This window comes from Neolamprologus brichardi, chromosome 12, assembly GCF_056152115.1.
Source record: "Neolamprologus brichardi isolate AB-2024 chromosome 12, ASM5615211v1, whole genome shotgun sequence".
In the NCBI taxonomy this organism is placed as follows: domain Eukaryota; kingdom Metazoa; phylum Chordata; class Actinopteri; order Cichliformes; family Cichlidae; genus Neolamprologus; species Neolamprologus brichardi.
Window position 1 is genome coordinate 28,755,687 of NC_142115.1, and position 17,352 is coordinate 28,773,038.

Sequence of the window (17,352 nt, forward strand, 5' to 3'; positions counted from 1 at the left end):
ATGAAAGATCATGTGAAAAAGTTTACCAATCACTCCTAGAGTCGCAGTGACAATAGTGTCTCATCACAATGTGTTTTTTTTATGTTCAGAAATTCTATTCTTTGGAAAGTACTTCAGACTTACACTACACTTAGCTTAGTGTAAATGCCTTGAGTCAGACTTTTTGTTTAAGTACTTTGCTTTAGAAAAACAGTTTGGGAAAGAGCAAGTGATGTCATCTTATAAAAAAACCATCGACTTTATGTTGTTGAATAAATAAGACATGCAAGAGCAAAAGAGCAGTCTCAATTATACCCATTAAATCTACAAATCTATCTATGTGTTTTTATATTACCTGTTTAGATCTACATACAGACCGAGTGCACAATGTTGCGTCAGAATCTCCTGATGCAATAGACTATTCTGGTAGTGTAAAGGTTACAGTAGCCTAAGTCGTTAATAAAATGCGAAAAAGGACAGATCATAGTGGGCTCATCACAACGTGTCTTCGTGTGTGTGTGTTTGCGATGCTTCTACATCACTTGCTTCATACAAGGTGCACTGACCAAGTGTTCAGGAGAAGAACTGAAATCGAAAATCATTAAATATAAATAAAAAAAATAAAAATCTAGCTTGATATTGTGATATGCGATTGCATTTCCTTATTGAAATACATAAAATGAGGTTTGGCATTAGACTTTTTAATTAATGGACACAAACTTTGAAAGAAATACGACTTGTTACATCACCCTCCTCTGACAGGAAGCACCGCCCAAGAGAGCACCGCCTGCAAGCTTGCATCAGAATATCCGGGTAACGTCATCAATCCTTACCCGGCACCTTGCACCGCTTGCAGTAGATATACCTCAGACTTTATCTCTCGGTTTAAAGTTGGATAGCTTTAAACTCCTTATGGCTGAGAAAACTGTCGTGGATAAAATGAGCGAATTACAAGTGGACGAAGGCAAAAAGGTGAGACTTCAGTCTGTGTTTTAAGTCATGTAAAGCGGTTTGCAGTTAGCCTAGCCTATCGTAGGACCATGCTGTCATTTAGCCACTCAGTAAGAACTTTTCGGCTAGCTGGCTTTCATGGGGATTTTTGTGTTGGCTTTACTGAAAATTGTTCATCTTAAGGGAACTAGCCAAATTGTTCATTATTTCATGTTTGTGTTATGAACTTTACCACGGCAACAACAGTTAAGTGTTTTTGGCTAAGTTGGTTTGGCTAATGTAGCAAATCAGTACACGTACACTAAGGTTAAGCCGGACTATATTCAGAATTGCGACAGTTTAATATTTCTTTCTATGTTGGTAGGCTCACACACGTCAGACCAGCTTATGGTATTGAATGACTAGCTTGGGTTCTCCTTCTAAATCGGCACACCCAAGTGCTTTAACTAGTTGTAACACAGCATTTTGTGCAAGGTTTTGTTATGTTTTGATCTTACTGAATATGCTAAAGTAGCAACAAGAAAGATGTATTTAAAATAACCGATATGTATACATTTTTAATTTGCCCAATATTATTTGCATTCGTTACTATTATTAAATGAGCAGTTGGTAGGAGTGTACCTTTTACATTTGCATGGAAACTTTGTCCATGAGACCCTTAAACAAACATGTTTTTCACCTAGTTTATTTTTATAAAAGTAAAATAATTACATGGTGTGATATGTGTACAGGAAGGAACTGAAAGTGGTAAAGATGGAGGAAAGAAGAAGGGTAAAAATGCTGCTGGAGACTCTGGAGGCAGGGCTGAGGTGAGTTATTATATTGTCAGGAAAGTAATGTTGTTCTGCTATTATTAGATCTTGTTTTTCAAGAACATGAATCATGTACTTGTGTAGATCTGTGTCATCTCAAAGCAACCACCCATTGGCTTCAAGATTGTGTTTTTGTTGTTGCTGTTTTTGTTTGTTGTTGGGTTTTTTTTGTAATGACATTATTCAAAACACAGATTCCCTAAAAAAAAAAAAATTAGACCCGATGATTGTTACATAAAAAATAAATACAATTAAAACTGCAATGAGTAGACAGAAGAAATGACAATGAAAGGCTTGCTTATCTACTCTCTGTTATTTTACTTTTTTCAGCTGTCACCACAGCCTCAATACATTGAGGAACGTCTTACTTTGTACACAAAGCTGAAAGCAGAGCATGATGCTCTGATGGCAGAAAGAGCTGCAAAGGATAGCAAACCTATCAAGGTTACTCTGCCTGATGGAAAGGTTGTTGAGGCCGAGTCCTGGAAGACCACGCCGTACAACGTGGCCTGTGGCATCAGGTCAGTGCTACAGAATGTATTTTTTCAAAGATGACCCCCTTTTTGTAGTTCCTGTAATCATTTTTAGTTTCTAAAGGCTTCACAACTCTAAAGGCAAAATTGGAAGCAGCTGGAAATCACACTTGTCAACTTTTGACTGTCTGCTGAAGACAAGAAAATAATGGGGTAAAAAAGCAAAACTTGGTTTGGTTTTGCTTGGAATGTTATCCCTTAGTACCATCCAATGTAAAGTGATTGTAAAAAGGGGTACACATGAACATAAATTTTGGCAGCTACATAACAATCATTTGGGGGGGGGGGGAGGAGGAGGAGACTATCCATGTGTTTGGGTTTTTTTATTTTTTTTATCCCATTTCATAATCTTTTTATAGATGACAAATGTCTCAGCCCCAAGACTTAAAAAGTAATTTAAGTATTAGTTTTCTTTAAATTGGACTGTTAATGGCATTATTAGCACGCAGTGTATATCCCTGTCAGTAAAAACACACATTGTAAGGCCGATATAAATACATTTGGAATGATCAATTCTCAATGTAAAACAAAATATTTAGGTTCTGTGTAGGGTGGGTAAATATCAGGATTTACTGGCAGTACACTTCTCATTACTAGTCATAGTGAAACCACCCAATGAAATCCACATATAATGAAACTTAAGTGTTTTAGTTCTGCTTTTCATAATACTACAAACGTGTATTAACTAGATCATTAACTATACTCTACAAAAAATATTGAGGCATGCTTCTTAATTGTTGCATTCATGTGTTTTCACTCTGCCTTTACAAAGATTTGTGGGAGGAAACAAATGTTCTAGTTAGCTCATTAAATTTGAGTGTGATACTGTTGCAATAAGAAATTTCTTCCCTCTGAGATATTCGACTATCAACTGTGTCATTAAGTGGCAGAGCACGTAAAGTTACAGACCGGGGTCACAGAGTGCTGAGGTGCATAAAGGTTAACAACACACTGTTGATTCAGTAACTGCAGAGCCCAAAGCTTCCTCTGGAATTAACATCATCACCAGGAGCTTGCTAGCTTGGGTTTTCATGGCAGCTTCTGTAGTTTTGTGTAGGTGGCCCAGTACTTTTTGTGGTATGTCATTTAATATAAAAGTTTGCATTTTATCATATTTGTCTGACTTAACCCATATAATGATAAAATATGTGATATTTTTGTTCTCTTGTTGGCCATTTCTCAATAAGGTAGAACAGGAATTCTGCTAATCACAAGGATATGGCAGAGCTATTCCCAAACTCCCTCTCCACATGTCTGAGTGTGAGAAAATAAAAGGCAAATTGTGTTGTGCTACATAAGTCCAGGCATTTGCCATTTTATTTCTGTGTCTGTACATTATTGTGATGTAGACTATTTGTGTCTTGTGTTCAGTCAAGGCCTTGCTGACAACACGGTGATTGCCAAAGTAAACAATAGTGTATGGGACCTGGACAGACCTTTAGAAGAAGACTGCAGCCTTCAGTTGCTCAAGTTTGATGACGAGGAAGCTCAAGCTGTAAGTTAGATTTTCCTTTTCTCTCCCTGCTTGTACTACATTGTTTAGAAGCATAGTTTTGGAAATTTATTCTTAACATCTTCTGGATACACAGCGTCATGCTCGCTAAACATCAAAGCTTCAGTTACCTTTTGCTTTGTAAAAGCCATATTTATATACTTGCAAAATCTTCTTTTTTTCTTTTTACACAGGTGTTTTGTTTTCAAAGCATGCAGTTAAAGCCTCAGTTCTGAGTGTATTAATTTATAATGTGCATTTTTCTTTTGGTCTCCTTTGTGCGCTTCCTCAGAATTCAATGACTGGTGTTCCTGGTGTGAATTTGATAAGCAGTGTCACTAGTTCCTTGTTTTTAAACTGGTTTTATAATACTGGCTTCATTCTTTTGTATTGTCAGCTTTTTCTCTGCTCTTTGTCATTAACAAGGAATCTGTTCAGTGTCACAACCTTGATATTTCTCCTTAAAAGTCTTAGTAACACAAAGGGTTTGAATACTCCTGTTTTCTAAATTTGCCAAAACTTCTTTATTTTCATAGGTGTACTGGCACTCCAGTGCTCATATCATGGGTGAAGCAATGGAAAGGGTGTATGGGGGCTGCCTCTGCTACGGTCCCCCTATTGAGAATGGCTTCTACTATGACATGTTCCTAGAAAACAATGAGTGAGTTTCGTATGCTCTAAGTTCAGAGTTTCTGTCTAATTAGTGGTGTTAGTCTGCATCCAGTGATATTTTTGGTCTGTACCTCAGGTCTTAGCAGCTGTCAATCTGGTTTACTGTCGTCAGACCAGAAGCAAACACAAAACAGACAGATTGTAACTACACTAATGCTGTCTAGCTGGGGCTATGTGTGGGGACTGAAAAACATCTTTCTACATATTTCTGTTGGAATAACAAGTCTATTCAAATTAAACAACGAGAAACAACTTAAGGGAAGCTTTGAAAGGGGGATTGAGACACCTTCAGAAATTTTCAAGTTTTCCTCATAAACATCTTCTTAACTTGACCTTTTTGGATCCACGTCTCTCTGCTTTAGGCTGCAGGAAAGCTTGAGCAGTGCTGTCTAATTAATTCTACAACCTCCTTAATGAAGCCATTTTATGCTAATGGCATTCTTGGAGACTGTTTTCTTTTTTACAAGGATATTTTGACATTGTGTAAGCCCTAAAGCCGAGTACTTTAAAGTAGTTGCCCATCCTTGGATGAGGTTATCTGTATTACGAATACTTAAGAATTATTCTGTTGGACAAAAGTCTGTTCTCATGGTTAAATATCTGGTCACATCCATGCTGCCCTTTGGAAAGCGTGGCAGACTAAATTTAGCAATGGAGGCAGTGTGCATATTAATGTGGGGTTTTAAGTGAGAAAGTGTTCGGTGTGCAGTTCTTGGTGTGATTTCTTGATGTTTTGGACAGGGGTGTATCGAGCAATGACTTCCCCTGTCTGGAGAGTTTGTGCAAGAAAATCATCAAGGAGAAGCAGCCGTTTGAGAGGCTCGAGATAAAGAAGGAAACTCTCTTGGAAATGTTCAAGGTATCTTTAAACAACAGCACACGAATATGGAACAAAAATTAAATTGATTTGATGATTTTTTTTTTTCCACATAATCTTTTGTTTTTTTCTAGTACAACACGTTTAAGTGCCGCATTCTGAATGAGAAAGTCACCACTCCCACTACCACAGTCTACAGGTGGGTCAGTGAATAGTATCCTGGTGATATATTCTTTTGTTGTTTGTTTGTTTGTTAATCTCAAGCAAATTAAATAAAAAAACCAGATGCACTTTATTACAGGTGCCTCAGACTTTAACTATCATCCAAAACAATTTTTTAAAAATACCGTAATGTGACTATGATATGTGTGTGTGTGTGTATGTGTATATATATATATATATATATATATATATATATATATGTGTGTATATATATATATATATGTGTATATATATATATATATATATATATATATATATATATATATGTATATGTGTATATATATATATATGTATATGTGTATATATATATATATATGTATATATGTATATATATATATATATATATATATATATATATAAATTTGAAAGAGATATTGATTTGCAACTGCACTACTTAATTAGTTAAAGATGCTGTGTTTAGTTTTTTTCTGTCACAGACTGGGTAGACATTTCGGCGCTACATTCAAAACACAACTGGTTCTCCTAGTCAGTATTCATTTTAAATATAGAACAAAACAGGTGACTAAGTGAACTAAAGTTACAATATCTTCCATTTCAGATGTGGTCCCTTAATTGATTTATGCCGGGGACCTCATGTGAGACACACTGGAAAAATCAAGGCACTCAAGATACACAAGGTTAGACTTTTTGCTATCAGCTGTGGGAAATTATTGAACAAACTTGCAGTTAACTATATATGTGGATATAAGAGAGATTTAAAATACTGGAGTCTGTGTCCTGAATGTCTGGCTGTAAGCACATTTGTCCCTATTTTTAGAGCAGAGTTACCCTTTGTTTTATCCCCAAGGGATTTGATGGACCCAGAAGAATGATGAAAAAGCTTACGTACTCCCTTTTGTGTGCTAGAATTCATCCACATACTGGGAGGGAAAGGCGGACATGGAAACCCTCCAGAGGATCTATGGAATCTCCTTTCCTGACCCCAAAATGCTTAAAGACTGGGAAAAGTTTCAGGAGGAGGCCAAGAACAGAGATCACCGCAAACTGGGCCGGGTAAGAATTGAAATGTAAATGAGCTGTGAGTTAGGAAAATGGTCTCTTGCAGGTTTCACTGTTCGCAGTCTCTTGGTATTGCAAGAAGAAAATTTGAAATGTACAGAGTAAAGTACTCAAACTAGTTTTTGAACAGTGTGAAAACATGTATGATCTTTAAATCGGTTAATAGCATGTGTAAATAAGTTTTATTTAGTGAATTGTTTGGTAAGCTCATAAACTGATTGTCACATACTGACATTAATATAGCATGACGGAAAAATATCCATGAAGCAGATTTTAGTTTGCTGGTTATTGAAAGAAAACCCATAGTAGTCAGCTCAGAGTGTAGGGTGTTGTAGCCATATTTTCAGTGTGATGAAGGTGTGGAAAAGGGCACATACCTAGACAAACCGTATTTAAAGCTTAAGTATGTCACAAGGTGTCTTCAAATTGAAACCAGGTTGACTTGTTTGATGGCTTTTTAATTTTCTGTCTCTAACAAACCCTATTTTATTTTTACATTCAGGAGCAGGACCTGTACTTCTTCCATGACCTGAGTCCAGGGAGCTGCTTTTTCCTGCCTAAGGGAGCCTTCATCTACAACACCCTGATTGAGTTCATCAGAGTAAGGCTGAGTTGTCAGACCCACTGATAATTACTGTGATCTAACACTGAGCTTGGAGATTTAGAAAAAAGAGAGGTTATTAGGGAGAAAGTTTACATTTGCAGGAAGAAGTTCTGCGATGATGAAAATGGCTTTATAATGCACACAAGAAAGAAAAAAATGCTCCAATGTAAGCCATGTGTCATATACTTTAATACAGAGAACTAAAAAGGGATTGGTAATGTTTTGATAATACAGCATTAAATCAGTGTCTTAAGCAAAGTCCAGATGAATAGGAAAATAATTCATGTTTTCTTTCCACAACAGTAATGCTGTAAATGGAAGCTTGACACATCCAATTTATGCTTATTTAATAAAATATTGTTTTGGCCAGGTAATAGAAAAGCATTGCTCAATGTGATGTTTACCTTCTGACACACAAATTCACTTATGAATCTCAGAAAAGCTTATTATTATCCAACACTTATTTAAAATATATTGAAACACTGACAACATTAAAAGAAAGCTTTATTTACACCTGTTCTATTATACAGACACATAAAAGTCAATCTTTTTCAAAGCATTTATTTCCCTGGGTTTCCAGTCAGTGCAGTCATAATAGAAAACACATTCAAGGCAATTTCACTTAAATAGATTTCTGACTGAGCAGATTTGGAGTAATGAGATTTGTTTTGTTCAAAAAACAAAAAATGGTTCTGCGTTCTGCTTTTACAAACAACAAAACACTGAAAACATATCAGCAGATATCAGGATTTAAAAGAAATGACAGATTATAGTATCATCTGTCTTTCTGATTTGAACAAACCAATCAGCTCACGGTGAATTAAAGCAATACAAAAGTGAATACCCTTATATTTCAGTTTTCCCCCAAACTCTTCATAATATATGAACAAACAGGAGAATGCAAATATGCAGCAGTATAAACATGTTTGCTTGCAGAGTTGTTTACCATTTTATTTATGCATACGTCCCTTATTAGAGAGTCTCCAGGTGTTGACAGAAACCACTTCAGCCAGTTGTTTGTAGAGGTGATGGATACACAGAATTGTGAAGCTGAGCTTTTTGGAAGACTTTGTGAGAAAACATTGTCACGTTCATTGCCAGGGTGAGTACAGGAAGAGGGGCTTCCAGGAGGTTGTGACTCCCAATATCTACAACAGCAAACTCTGGCAGACATCTGGGCATTGGCAGCACTACAGCGAGAACATGTTCTCCTTCGAGGTGGAAAAGGAGATCTTCGCTCTCAAGCCCATGAACTGCCCTGGACACTGGTGAGACTTCTGTTTCCTCACAATCAGAGTTGTTGTCAGGTATAGTTTTAGTTTTAAAGGGCAACTACAAAAGAATGAGGAAAAGAAAAACACTCCTTTTAATGCACAGTGTAGCAAGTGTTGCCTGTAGTGTGAAATATTAATTTTTTAATATTTGTAATCAGAAGTAACTGCTTGTTGAAGGAAGAGCTTTGTATTACATACATGTCCATTACCATTAAATAAACTCGGACTGCTGTCACAAAAGAAAATGCTTGTCTGCCAGTTCAGCTCAATGTTTGCTGTGTTTTCAGTTGTTGGCCGAGGACACTTGCTGCTGCATTGCAGTGCAAAGAAGCAGACTGCAGTTATTTGTATTCACATCTTTTATCTCTTTCTACTCGTTCAGTGTTTTGGCTGTGCACAAAGATGACCTCTCTGAAAATCACACTGTAATCAAAATTGATCTTCAAAGTGTTGAATATCAGTTAAATCAAATATTACACTCAGGTTTTCACAGCAGAGCAATTTTTAGGTATTGTGATTACTCTAGGTAGAAGTTGGCAGTTGCATCTTTGTGTATTTTATACATATGTTTGTTTGGCACCAGTTTGATGTTTGATCACCGGCCTCGCTCCTGGAGAGAGCTGCCTTTTCGCATGGCCGACTTTGGTGTCCTGCACAGGAACGAGCTGTCAGGAGCTCTGACTGGCCTCACCCGTGTCCGCCGCTTCCAGCAGGACGATGCTCACATCTTCTGCTCCATGGACCAGGTGAGATGTGCATTGAAATGTGTACAACACACATTTGGGCTTTATATGAGCCCGATGAGACCAGTAAGAATTGTTTTACACTTAAAAATCTGTTTACAGTCTTGGCGTTTCCCACTAGGTATGTGGGGTGAAAAAATTATTTAAAGGATATGTAGGATGCTAATTTCTGATTAGTAGAGTAGCTTTGCATCCTACTTCAATATAATGGATATTTACGCATGGATGATCGGTTCACTTTAAAGGCAATTTTTACTGGTGCGAAGCCTTCAGTTGAGACTGAAGAAAGGTAAAATAAATCTGTGAGTGTCGCATACACCCGTCCTGAACTGTCAGCAGTTGGGTTTCTTTTAACAAAAAAGAAAATGAAGGTAAAAAAGACAATACTCCTGACTCTGCTATATCAACTTTTGTTCCCTCCTTTAAAGCATGACCACGTTCAGTGTTATTTGACTGAAATACTAAATTCATTACTCTTTAGAAAAGGATACCATTCATACCAGTGTAATATTTTAAGTCACATTTATTACTGAAATACTTTCTAAAAAACGTTTTAATTTTTAATACATTTCCAAAGAACGGCACAGTTATAACTGGTGCAAACAAACAATATTTGGAAAGACCAAAAAAGTTTCTTAATTTTTCGGTTCATAAGTCTTATTACAGCAGCCGTGATCACACTGATTAATTTTCTCCGTGAAGGCACTGGATTGGATGTTTAATTATTTTGATTGCACTTGTGCACAAATTATTTGATTTTTAATTTTTCTCTTTCATTGCAGCAGCTGGAAAGCGCTGCTTGTAGTCGTTTTTGTTTGTTTTTTGTTGCTGTTTGTGGTGGTGTGGTTTTGTTGTTGTTGTTGTTTTGGGTTGTTTTTTCCCCCCAGTATTTACAATCATGTAAAACAGACTGCAGGAGATATGTTCTTATGTTGCATTAAATTGATAATCAGTGACTTCAGCACATGGTTTACATCTAGTAAGAAAAGAAAGCAATCATTTTCCTTACAGTTATTCTTATTGTGTATTTTCCTTCACCTTCAAAGCACTCACTTGTTATTTTTTTTTTTTCTTTTCAATTATGATGAAATCTTTGTGGTTGTTAGTTTTTGGGTTTTTTTTGGTGGTGTTGTTTTTTTTTTTTTTTTTTAAATAAACCAAAAGTTGAGCATCTTTTCAAACAAAATAATTAGGTTTCCTTCTCTAGATATCCTAACACAAACAAACATGAAATCGGCAGCAGAAATTGCATTTGTAGCCATGTCCAGATGGATGATGCAAACACTATTGCTTTTTTGTTTTCTTTCTTTTATCACTGACCTCAGATTGAGTCGGAGATCAAGGGATGCCTGGACTTCCTGCGGACTGTTTATGATGTCTTTGGCTTCAGTTTTAAACTCAACCTTTCCACGAGACCAGAGAAGTTCCTGGGAGACCCAGAGGTCTGGGACCAAGCAGAGAAGGTATTCAAAAGGCCTCTAGCTTCACTACATGTAGAAAATAAGAAAACGCTCAGTCAGTGTCTCACTGGAACATTAAGATTCTGATGTGAGATATTGTTAAGATGGAAATTCTTGAGCCACTCCACTGACAGCGAATGGAGAAGTGAGACTTGCGGACCCTAAATACATTTCTATTTTAATGAGGTTTTTTTTGTGGACTTGCAATCATGTCTGAAGAAAGGGGGAGGGGGAGTTTTTTACGCTTTGAAACCGTCCACGTATTGTTGCTTTAACTGTCTGCCTTTGCTGCCAAATCAAGTTCACAAGTTCTGTATGTTACATCTGTAGTTTGGCTCTAATTTGCTCAGCTTGTCTTTTAGCAAGCATAAACGAATAATAGAAGTGAGTTGGACTGAGTCATAATTAGGCTTTATTGCTCGGTGTTGTGGGTAACAGCGTTGCAGCTTTTCATGAATGACATCAAGCATCTCTGCTGGGACAACTTGAATTGTAGGAGATGAGTCTGTAGAGCCGCTGTTAAATGACAGTTACTAAATGCCACATATATACTGCATTGTTGTTCCCGCAGCACTAGTCCATGAAGGACATAAAGTGTTTATTTGTCTGGCAAGCCTTTGCTGGCTGCCTTTGAATGGTTGAAAAAGTTTGACTGATGTAAAGCATGTGTTGAATTAACTTTCACACGGCCTTTACTCTTCTCTTTATCTGATAGCAGAGGTATTTTATTTCAGCAGTCGGATAACTATTTCATCTGCACATTGCCACACTCGATTCATGCCACAAAGATGTTCAATTATGTTTTCCTCTAAGTGGTTTTTTTTGTTTGTTTTTTTACTCTGTTGGAAACTCTCATCTGGCAGAATAAGCTGATACATTTTGTACCTTGTTGTCACCACTTCATTGATTTTTTTTTTTTATCATGATTGTTTTGTTGTGGTGGCGGGTTTGTCATTATAATCTAGTGCAGTCTTCTTGGTGGAGGTTCAAGATACATCCTGTTTTTTATAACGGAAAATGTTCAAATGTTTTAAACCCATGAGCCACTAGAAAAAATGGTTTACATTTTTGTTCTCAGGCACTGATAAATTACCATGAACTGTAGCTACACTCATCCTTGAATAGATAGAACATAATAGCCGGGTAGAAGAAGAGAAAAGCATACTTACTCTTTATTACTGGCTCTGTCTGCCCTTCTGTTTTTCAATTTATGGGTATTGTATAAACCTGAAAGAGTTCCTTTTCTTTTCTGCTTCCTTTTTACAGTCACTGGTGTCATCATTCAGTTCTTAGTCCTTCCGTTTTTAATTTAATTTTCAAGCATATCTTTTGTCTGCTGGGAGAAAAGCATTACTGATGGAAGTTATTTTTAGGCTATTTCATTATCAATAAATTGATTAGTTACAGTTACTATTCAAGTTTTAAAGACTATGTAGTTTGCTGATAAGTAGCACACTACAAATATAATTCAAATGCTACAGTATAAAAATTAAATGTACTGTATCTTACTGACTGCACATGTTAATTATGGGCTGCTGCTATCTTTTTCTAATTAACAGTTAGTCACAGTTCTTAGAATAGAAATAAAAGCCATAAAAAAATATCAGTTTGCAAGTTGAACAGCTGTCTTACTTAACCTGTCATCTGAAGAAAGCACTCTTTTTAAATGCAGCACTGACTTTTAATGATGTGTCCCACACAAAGGTGGAAAATTATACACACAAAAGTGACTGGGGAACTTGGCATCGTGCTTGGAAGAGAACTGCTGCATATTTCCCTCAGCTCGTTAATTCCCACAAGCAACCATAAAATATTATTGAGACGTTAGCATTTCTCAGTTCAGTGATTAGTTCCAGATGAAGAAAAGGTCAGGTCTATAGGAGGAGCCTTGCTTAACACCTCTGTTTACCTGCACGTTTGTCAGAAACTGACATGGTAACAAAGCAGTTATTGTTTGTATTTACAGCAACTGGAGAATAGCTTGAATGAATTCGGAGAGAAATGGGTTCTAAACCCAGGTGACGGAGCTTTCTACGGACCCAAGGTGAGCTGTGCGCTGCACTAATAATGTAGCTAAACTGTGAAACTGCAGAAGGGTCGCTTTTGATCACAAGTGTTTTGTCTGCAGATCGACATTCAGATCAAGGATGCCATTGGTCGATACCATCAGTGCGCTACTATTCAGCTCGATTTCCAGCTCCCGATCCGCTTTAACCTCACATTTGTCAGGTAACGACAAGTTTTATATGTTGGGTAATTACATTTATGGCTTATGGGATAAGCTCAAGTGTCAGTGAGAAAGCAGGAAATCCAGTAACCAAATAGCGATGAGTAATATTCTTAATATGCAAATAAACCCCCTGACTTGGAGACAGTTAACATGTCTGCCAAAAAAAATTACAAAAAGAAGAGAAAAGCATACTTACTCTTTATTACTGGCTCTGTCTGCCCTTCTGTTTTTCAATTTATGGGTATTGTATAAACCTGAAAGAAGTAATGAAGATCTGTCTTCATTACAGCTTTATGACAATACCCAGTAATAAAGCTTATAAGTACAAGACCAACAAAAAAGGAGCACCACCATAGCAATTATCTGTTTCTCTTTATAGTGCTTAAAATGTATAAAGTCTAGAAGCAGAGCCCCCCCCCCAGTCTTTTTCTAACTATAATAATTGATATTTCTAGCAATAACAAAATAGTAGTACTTTCACTTTGCCTCAGTCTGAGAACACCTCAAACAGCTTCTGTCATTGTCTGTATAGCAGGAAGGAACAGACAAGAATTACAGCTGTCACAAGTGATGAGATCAGAAGTGACAGAAAATTCAGAGCTTCATGCGACTGGAAATGTCAGTCTGTGACCTATAAATGTGATTTTCACTTATTACCATAGTTCACGTGTACAATATGATCATACTCACGTATACAGTAATGCGTACTCTTTTCCATTAATGGCATTTTAGGGAAATTTTACCAGTTATGCAAGTCTCACCTAATATTATACATCTCACGATTCAGGTCATATTGTAGTCTTTTCAAACTGTCTTTAATTGGTCATTTTTTCACTGTTGTTGCATCACTTCATAAACTGTTTAAATTACATTATGTGATGTTTGTCAGTAGCTAATTAAATGATCTGTTGCCTTGAAACTTCACCTTGGTAAATAATTAACCTGTAAAGCATAATTGAAAGTATTAGTAGAAGCTGGCAGTTGGAGTTTGAGTTTTACACATCATCTCGTTGCCCTGAGTGCCATCTTTCACAAAAGGGCAGTGACTGCATGAAAATTAATTTAGATGTTTTATTTCTGTCTGGGGGGAGGTGAATAAGGTGACATCACAATATAGATTTGAGAACTAGATAAAAGACACTCTAGTCATTAAATAGCATATGCTGTCCTCACCTGTTTGTTAATTGGCCCTCCATCCTTTTCTATTTATTGCTTTGTGTAAGTCCCTCACTTAAAACCAACATAAGTCTGAGTTTTGTCCTGTATAGATGGTTGTGTTTGCTGAAGGGAAATTTTCACTCTGTTATTTTTTTTTCCTTTCCAACAACTTTTGTAGCCATGATGGTGACGACAAGAAGAGACCTGTGATCATCCACAGAGCGATCCTGGGATCAGTAGAGAGGATGATCGCTATTCTCACTGAAAACTACGGGGGCAAATGGTTTGTAAACAATCAGTTTAGAAAGATGATTGATTGATTTGTGAAGTAGCACCATTCTTGATTTTTGACATTTTTGGTTTATTGCTGTTCTTTCAGACTGTTCCCATGATTTCTTGATTAATGGGCTAGAAATGGAAGCATGACAGCTCAGTGGGGGGTGGGGGTGACATTTTTTTTACATGGGTTTCTGGCAGACGGGCAGGTTTCTAGCCTGTTTTTTAATAATCAGCTAAATGCAAATATGTCCTCCTCTGTTTCAGGCCTCTGTGGCTCTCTCCTCGTCAAGTGATGGTTGTACCCGTGGGACCAACCTGTGAAGAGTATGCTGAGAAAGTAAGAACTGACCTTGGCTACTTCCATATTTACATTTAAAGGACATTACAAACAGCACCCTCAGGCTGTTGAGCACTTTAATTTAACTTTATGCAGATTTTAAAGCCTTTACATTGGTATTGTGGCTATTGGTTGGATCACTGTATGTTATCACAGACTGGAGTCATTCAGTACTGGAGTATTTAAGGATCATTAGTTTCGTCTCTATTATACTACTGCATGCTTTGCCGCCTCAGCTTTTAAGGATATAATTTTTTAATATTTCTGAACCAAGTCATGCAGGTTTTCGTGAAGCTGTCACGCAATGTTTTATTTAAAATTAAAATAAAAATGAAAGCAATGCTCTGCTATGTAATTAGGATGTTAGTTCATAAATACTAATGGATTTTTCTTCTGAACATTTTTTGTTTTTATTACAATTTAATTATTTGACATTGGCCTAATCATGGCGAGCACAATGTTATCACACCTAATAAAACTGACTGTCAGAGCTATGAAAATAAAACTCAGTTTGTATTAATGTTTGTTTAGCTTTTAACATGTGTTGGGGACATTCTGGTTGGATATCGTTGGTGCTGAACATATTTGTAAAGGTGGTCTATAGTCCCAATATTGTAATGGGAAAAGAGAACAGCCCCACAGTCCACTGTGATTGTAATGGTTTCTGTAATATGATCTTTATTCTGTTCAGACTAAAATGTGTAATATCTACAGACTTTTTCTTGTAAGCAAATGAATAAATTTCCAAAACGTTCCTGGACTGTTTTAAGTATTGGTTGTTTCTCTCATTAATGTGGCAGATCAAGCAGGAATTCCACAGCAGCGGACTCATGACTGACGTGGATCTCGACCCCAGCTGCACCCTGAACAAAAAGATCAGAAATGCACAGTTGGCGCAGTATAACTTCATCCTGGGTCAGTGGCAACACACGTTTGTTTCAGTCATGTCTGTTATTCCTGTCCTTATCGCTTTCTCACTGACCATCTAGATATTGATTTTCCTTCTCTCCCTTTTTGTCTTTGCATGTTTCCCTGTTTGGAAAGTGGTGGGAGAGAAGGAGAAGACGAGCAACACAGTGAACGTACGCACCCGAGACAACAAAGTCCACGGCGAGCACAGTGTGGAGGAGTGCATCAAGCGCCTCAAACAGCTCAAGACCTCCAGGTGTCGGAACGCCGAAGAAGAATTCTAAGAAATCAAAAAACAGTTCCTTGAGTAACATGAGGGTAAAAGGTTGAAATATGTTTTTGATAGGGAATAAAACTGCCTTCAATGTTTTGTCTTTGCTCTTCTTAAATGATTTTTCTGGTATCTTCCTTTTGCTATTTTATATCACAGTTTTCGGTTGTCAAATCACATCGTTAGTATGATTTTCTCTATTCATTGTTCTTAGACAAAATCCAGCTAGTGGGACTGTAATGTGGGGATGTCTTTGAAAGGTTTTCAGAACACTGCTATGAATAAACCAGAGAACATTTTCCAAATGTAATGAAAAGAAGAGGATGAAATGGCTTGTACCTCAACTGTCAGTGTGTATCACTCATTTCTTCAGGGAATTGTACTTTAGTTACAATTTTGATAATTAAATCATCTATCCTCGACAGCTGTGCCCTGTGGGTTTGTTTTTTTTGTATTGTAAAAGCAGATTGTTGTTTGCCCAACAGTCACCCAGAAAATGTACAAATTAGACAAGTTTGAGTTCAGAAAAGTCAAAATAAATAAATAAAAAAATCCAGCGCAAACTTACAAGTCAACAAGAATCTAAATTGAGATGGCTGATGATGATGGTGGGGTGGAAGTGCGGAGATTGTAAAGGGAATATATCCATGTGTAAAAACCGGATCCTTATCACCATCCTCCACTCGTGCATCATACTTTAAGACGGGAATCAGCAGTGTGCTGGCAGGTACACACCTGATGCTATTTATTACACGCTTGCTGAGCTTTGGAACCATTTACTGTGCCTGTCTGTGCTGTTAGACTAACACATGAGTGAGGAAGTTTTATTTAAACACTGGGAAACGCTTCCAGTTACCTATAACCAGTGTGATAATACATGCAGTGAGGATTAAACAAATAACACTGCATGTTGATTGTGCAGTAAACACAATCTGTGTTGCACCCAACTTGAGTTTTGGGATCATTATTATTCCGGCCACTAGTGGGTGCCATATCTGTGTGTTTTGCTTACACAGCTGGAACAGACAAATGAAGACAGGTCTAAAAAGTATGTGCTTTGTATCAATCCCAAAGGATTGAAATTGTAGAAAAAATGGCACCAAACATTATGTACAATAATCTAAAAATACTTTCATTAACCGTTGCATTTATTTGTTCACTTAGATTTAGTGTTTATGAAGTACTTAACAGGTTTAGCATTTGCCCTTCCTCCGGTAACGACTGTAACTGTTCCTTTGCTTTATTTGGGGGGGAAATTGCTTAAGTCATACAAAAATTTTAATTTAAGTTGGAAATAACGCATGCACTAAGTTAGAGTGAAGGATGGTCTCATACTTGCAGAAGAGGTGGGCAAACTCTGAATACAGGCCAAAGAAAACATTTAATTTGGCTGCTCCACAAGTTGAAGGTAATTAAATGTGAGAGAAGCCATAAGTTATTTTGGCCGATTTAGGCTTTCAGCACCAAATAACATATGTTCACAGGCTCTATTTCTTGTGTAGAGTTTTATTTCCTACTTCATGCACACTGATTGTTTAAATGTATGTTTTTTGTATATCCATTTTCTAAGTGTAAATGCATGAAAAGGG

General features: G+C 36.9%; 1 protein-coding gene across 1 annotated transcript; it reads left to right on the forward strand.

The window, feature by feature from the left end:
* Positions 1 to 774: 774 nt before the first annotated feature.
* On the forward strand, positions 775 to 16,185 carry tars1 (threonyl-tRNA synthetase 1). Its single transcript, XM_006790016.2, has 19 exons — positions 775 to 951; positions 1,662 to 1,739; positions 2,073 to 2,263; positions 3,647 to 3,770; positions 4,304 to 4,428; positions 5,181 to 5,298; positions 5,391 to 5,455; positions 6,038 to 6,116; positions 6,346 to 6,492; positions 7,001 to 7,099; positions 8,204 to 8,370; positions 8,960 to 9,122; positions 10,445 to 10,582; positions 12,546 to 12,623; positions 12,708 to 12,808; positions 14,146 to 14,250; positions 14,511 to 14,583; positions 15,384 to 15,498; positions 15,628 to 16,185. The coding sequence occupies exons 1-19, from the start codon at positions 892 to 894 to the stop codon at positions 15,774 to 15,776; spliced, it is 2,175 nt and encodes a 724-aa protein (XP_006790079.1). The 5' UTR covers positions 775 to 891; the 3' UTR covers positions 15,777 to 16,185.
* Positions 16,186 to 17,352: the final 1,167 nt, after the last annotated feature.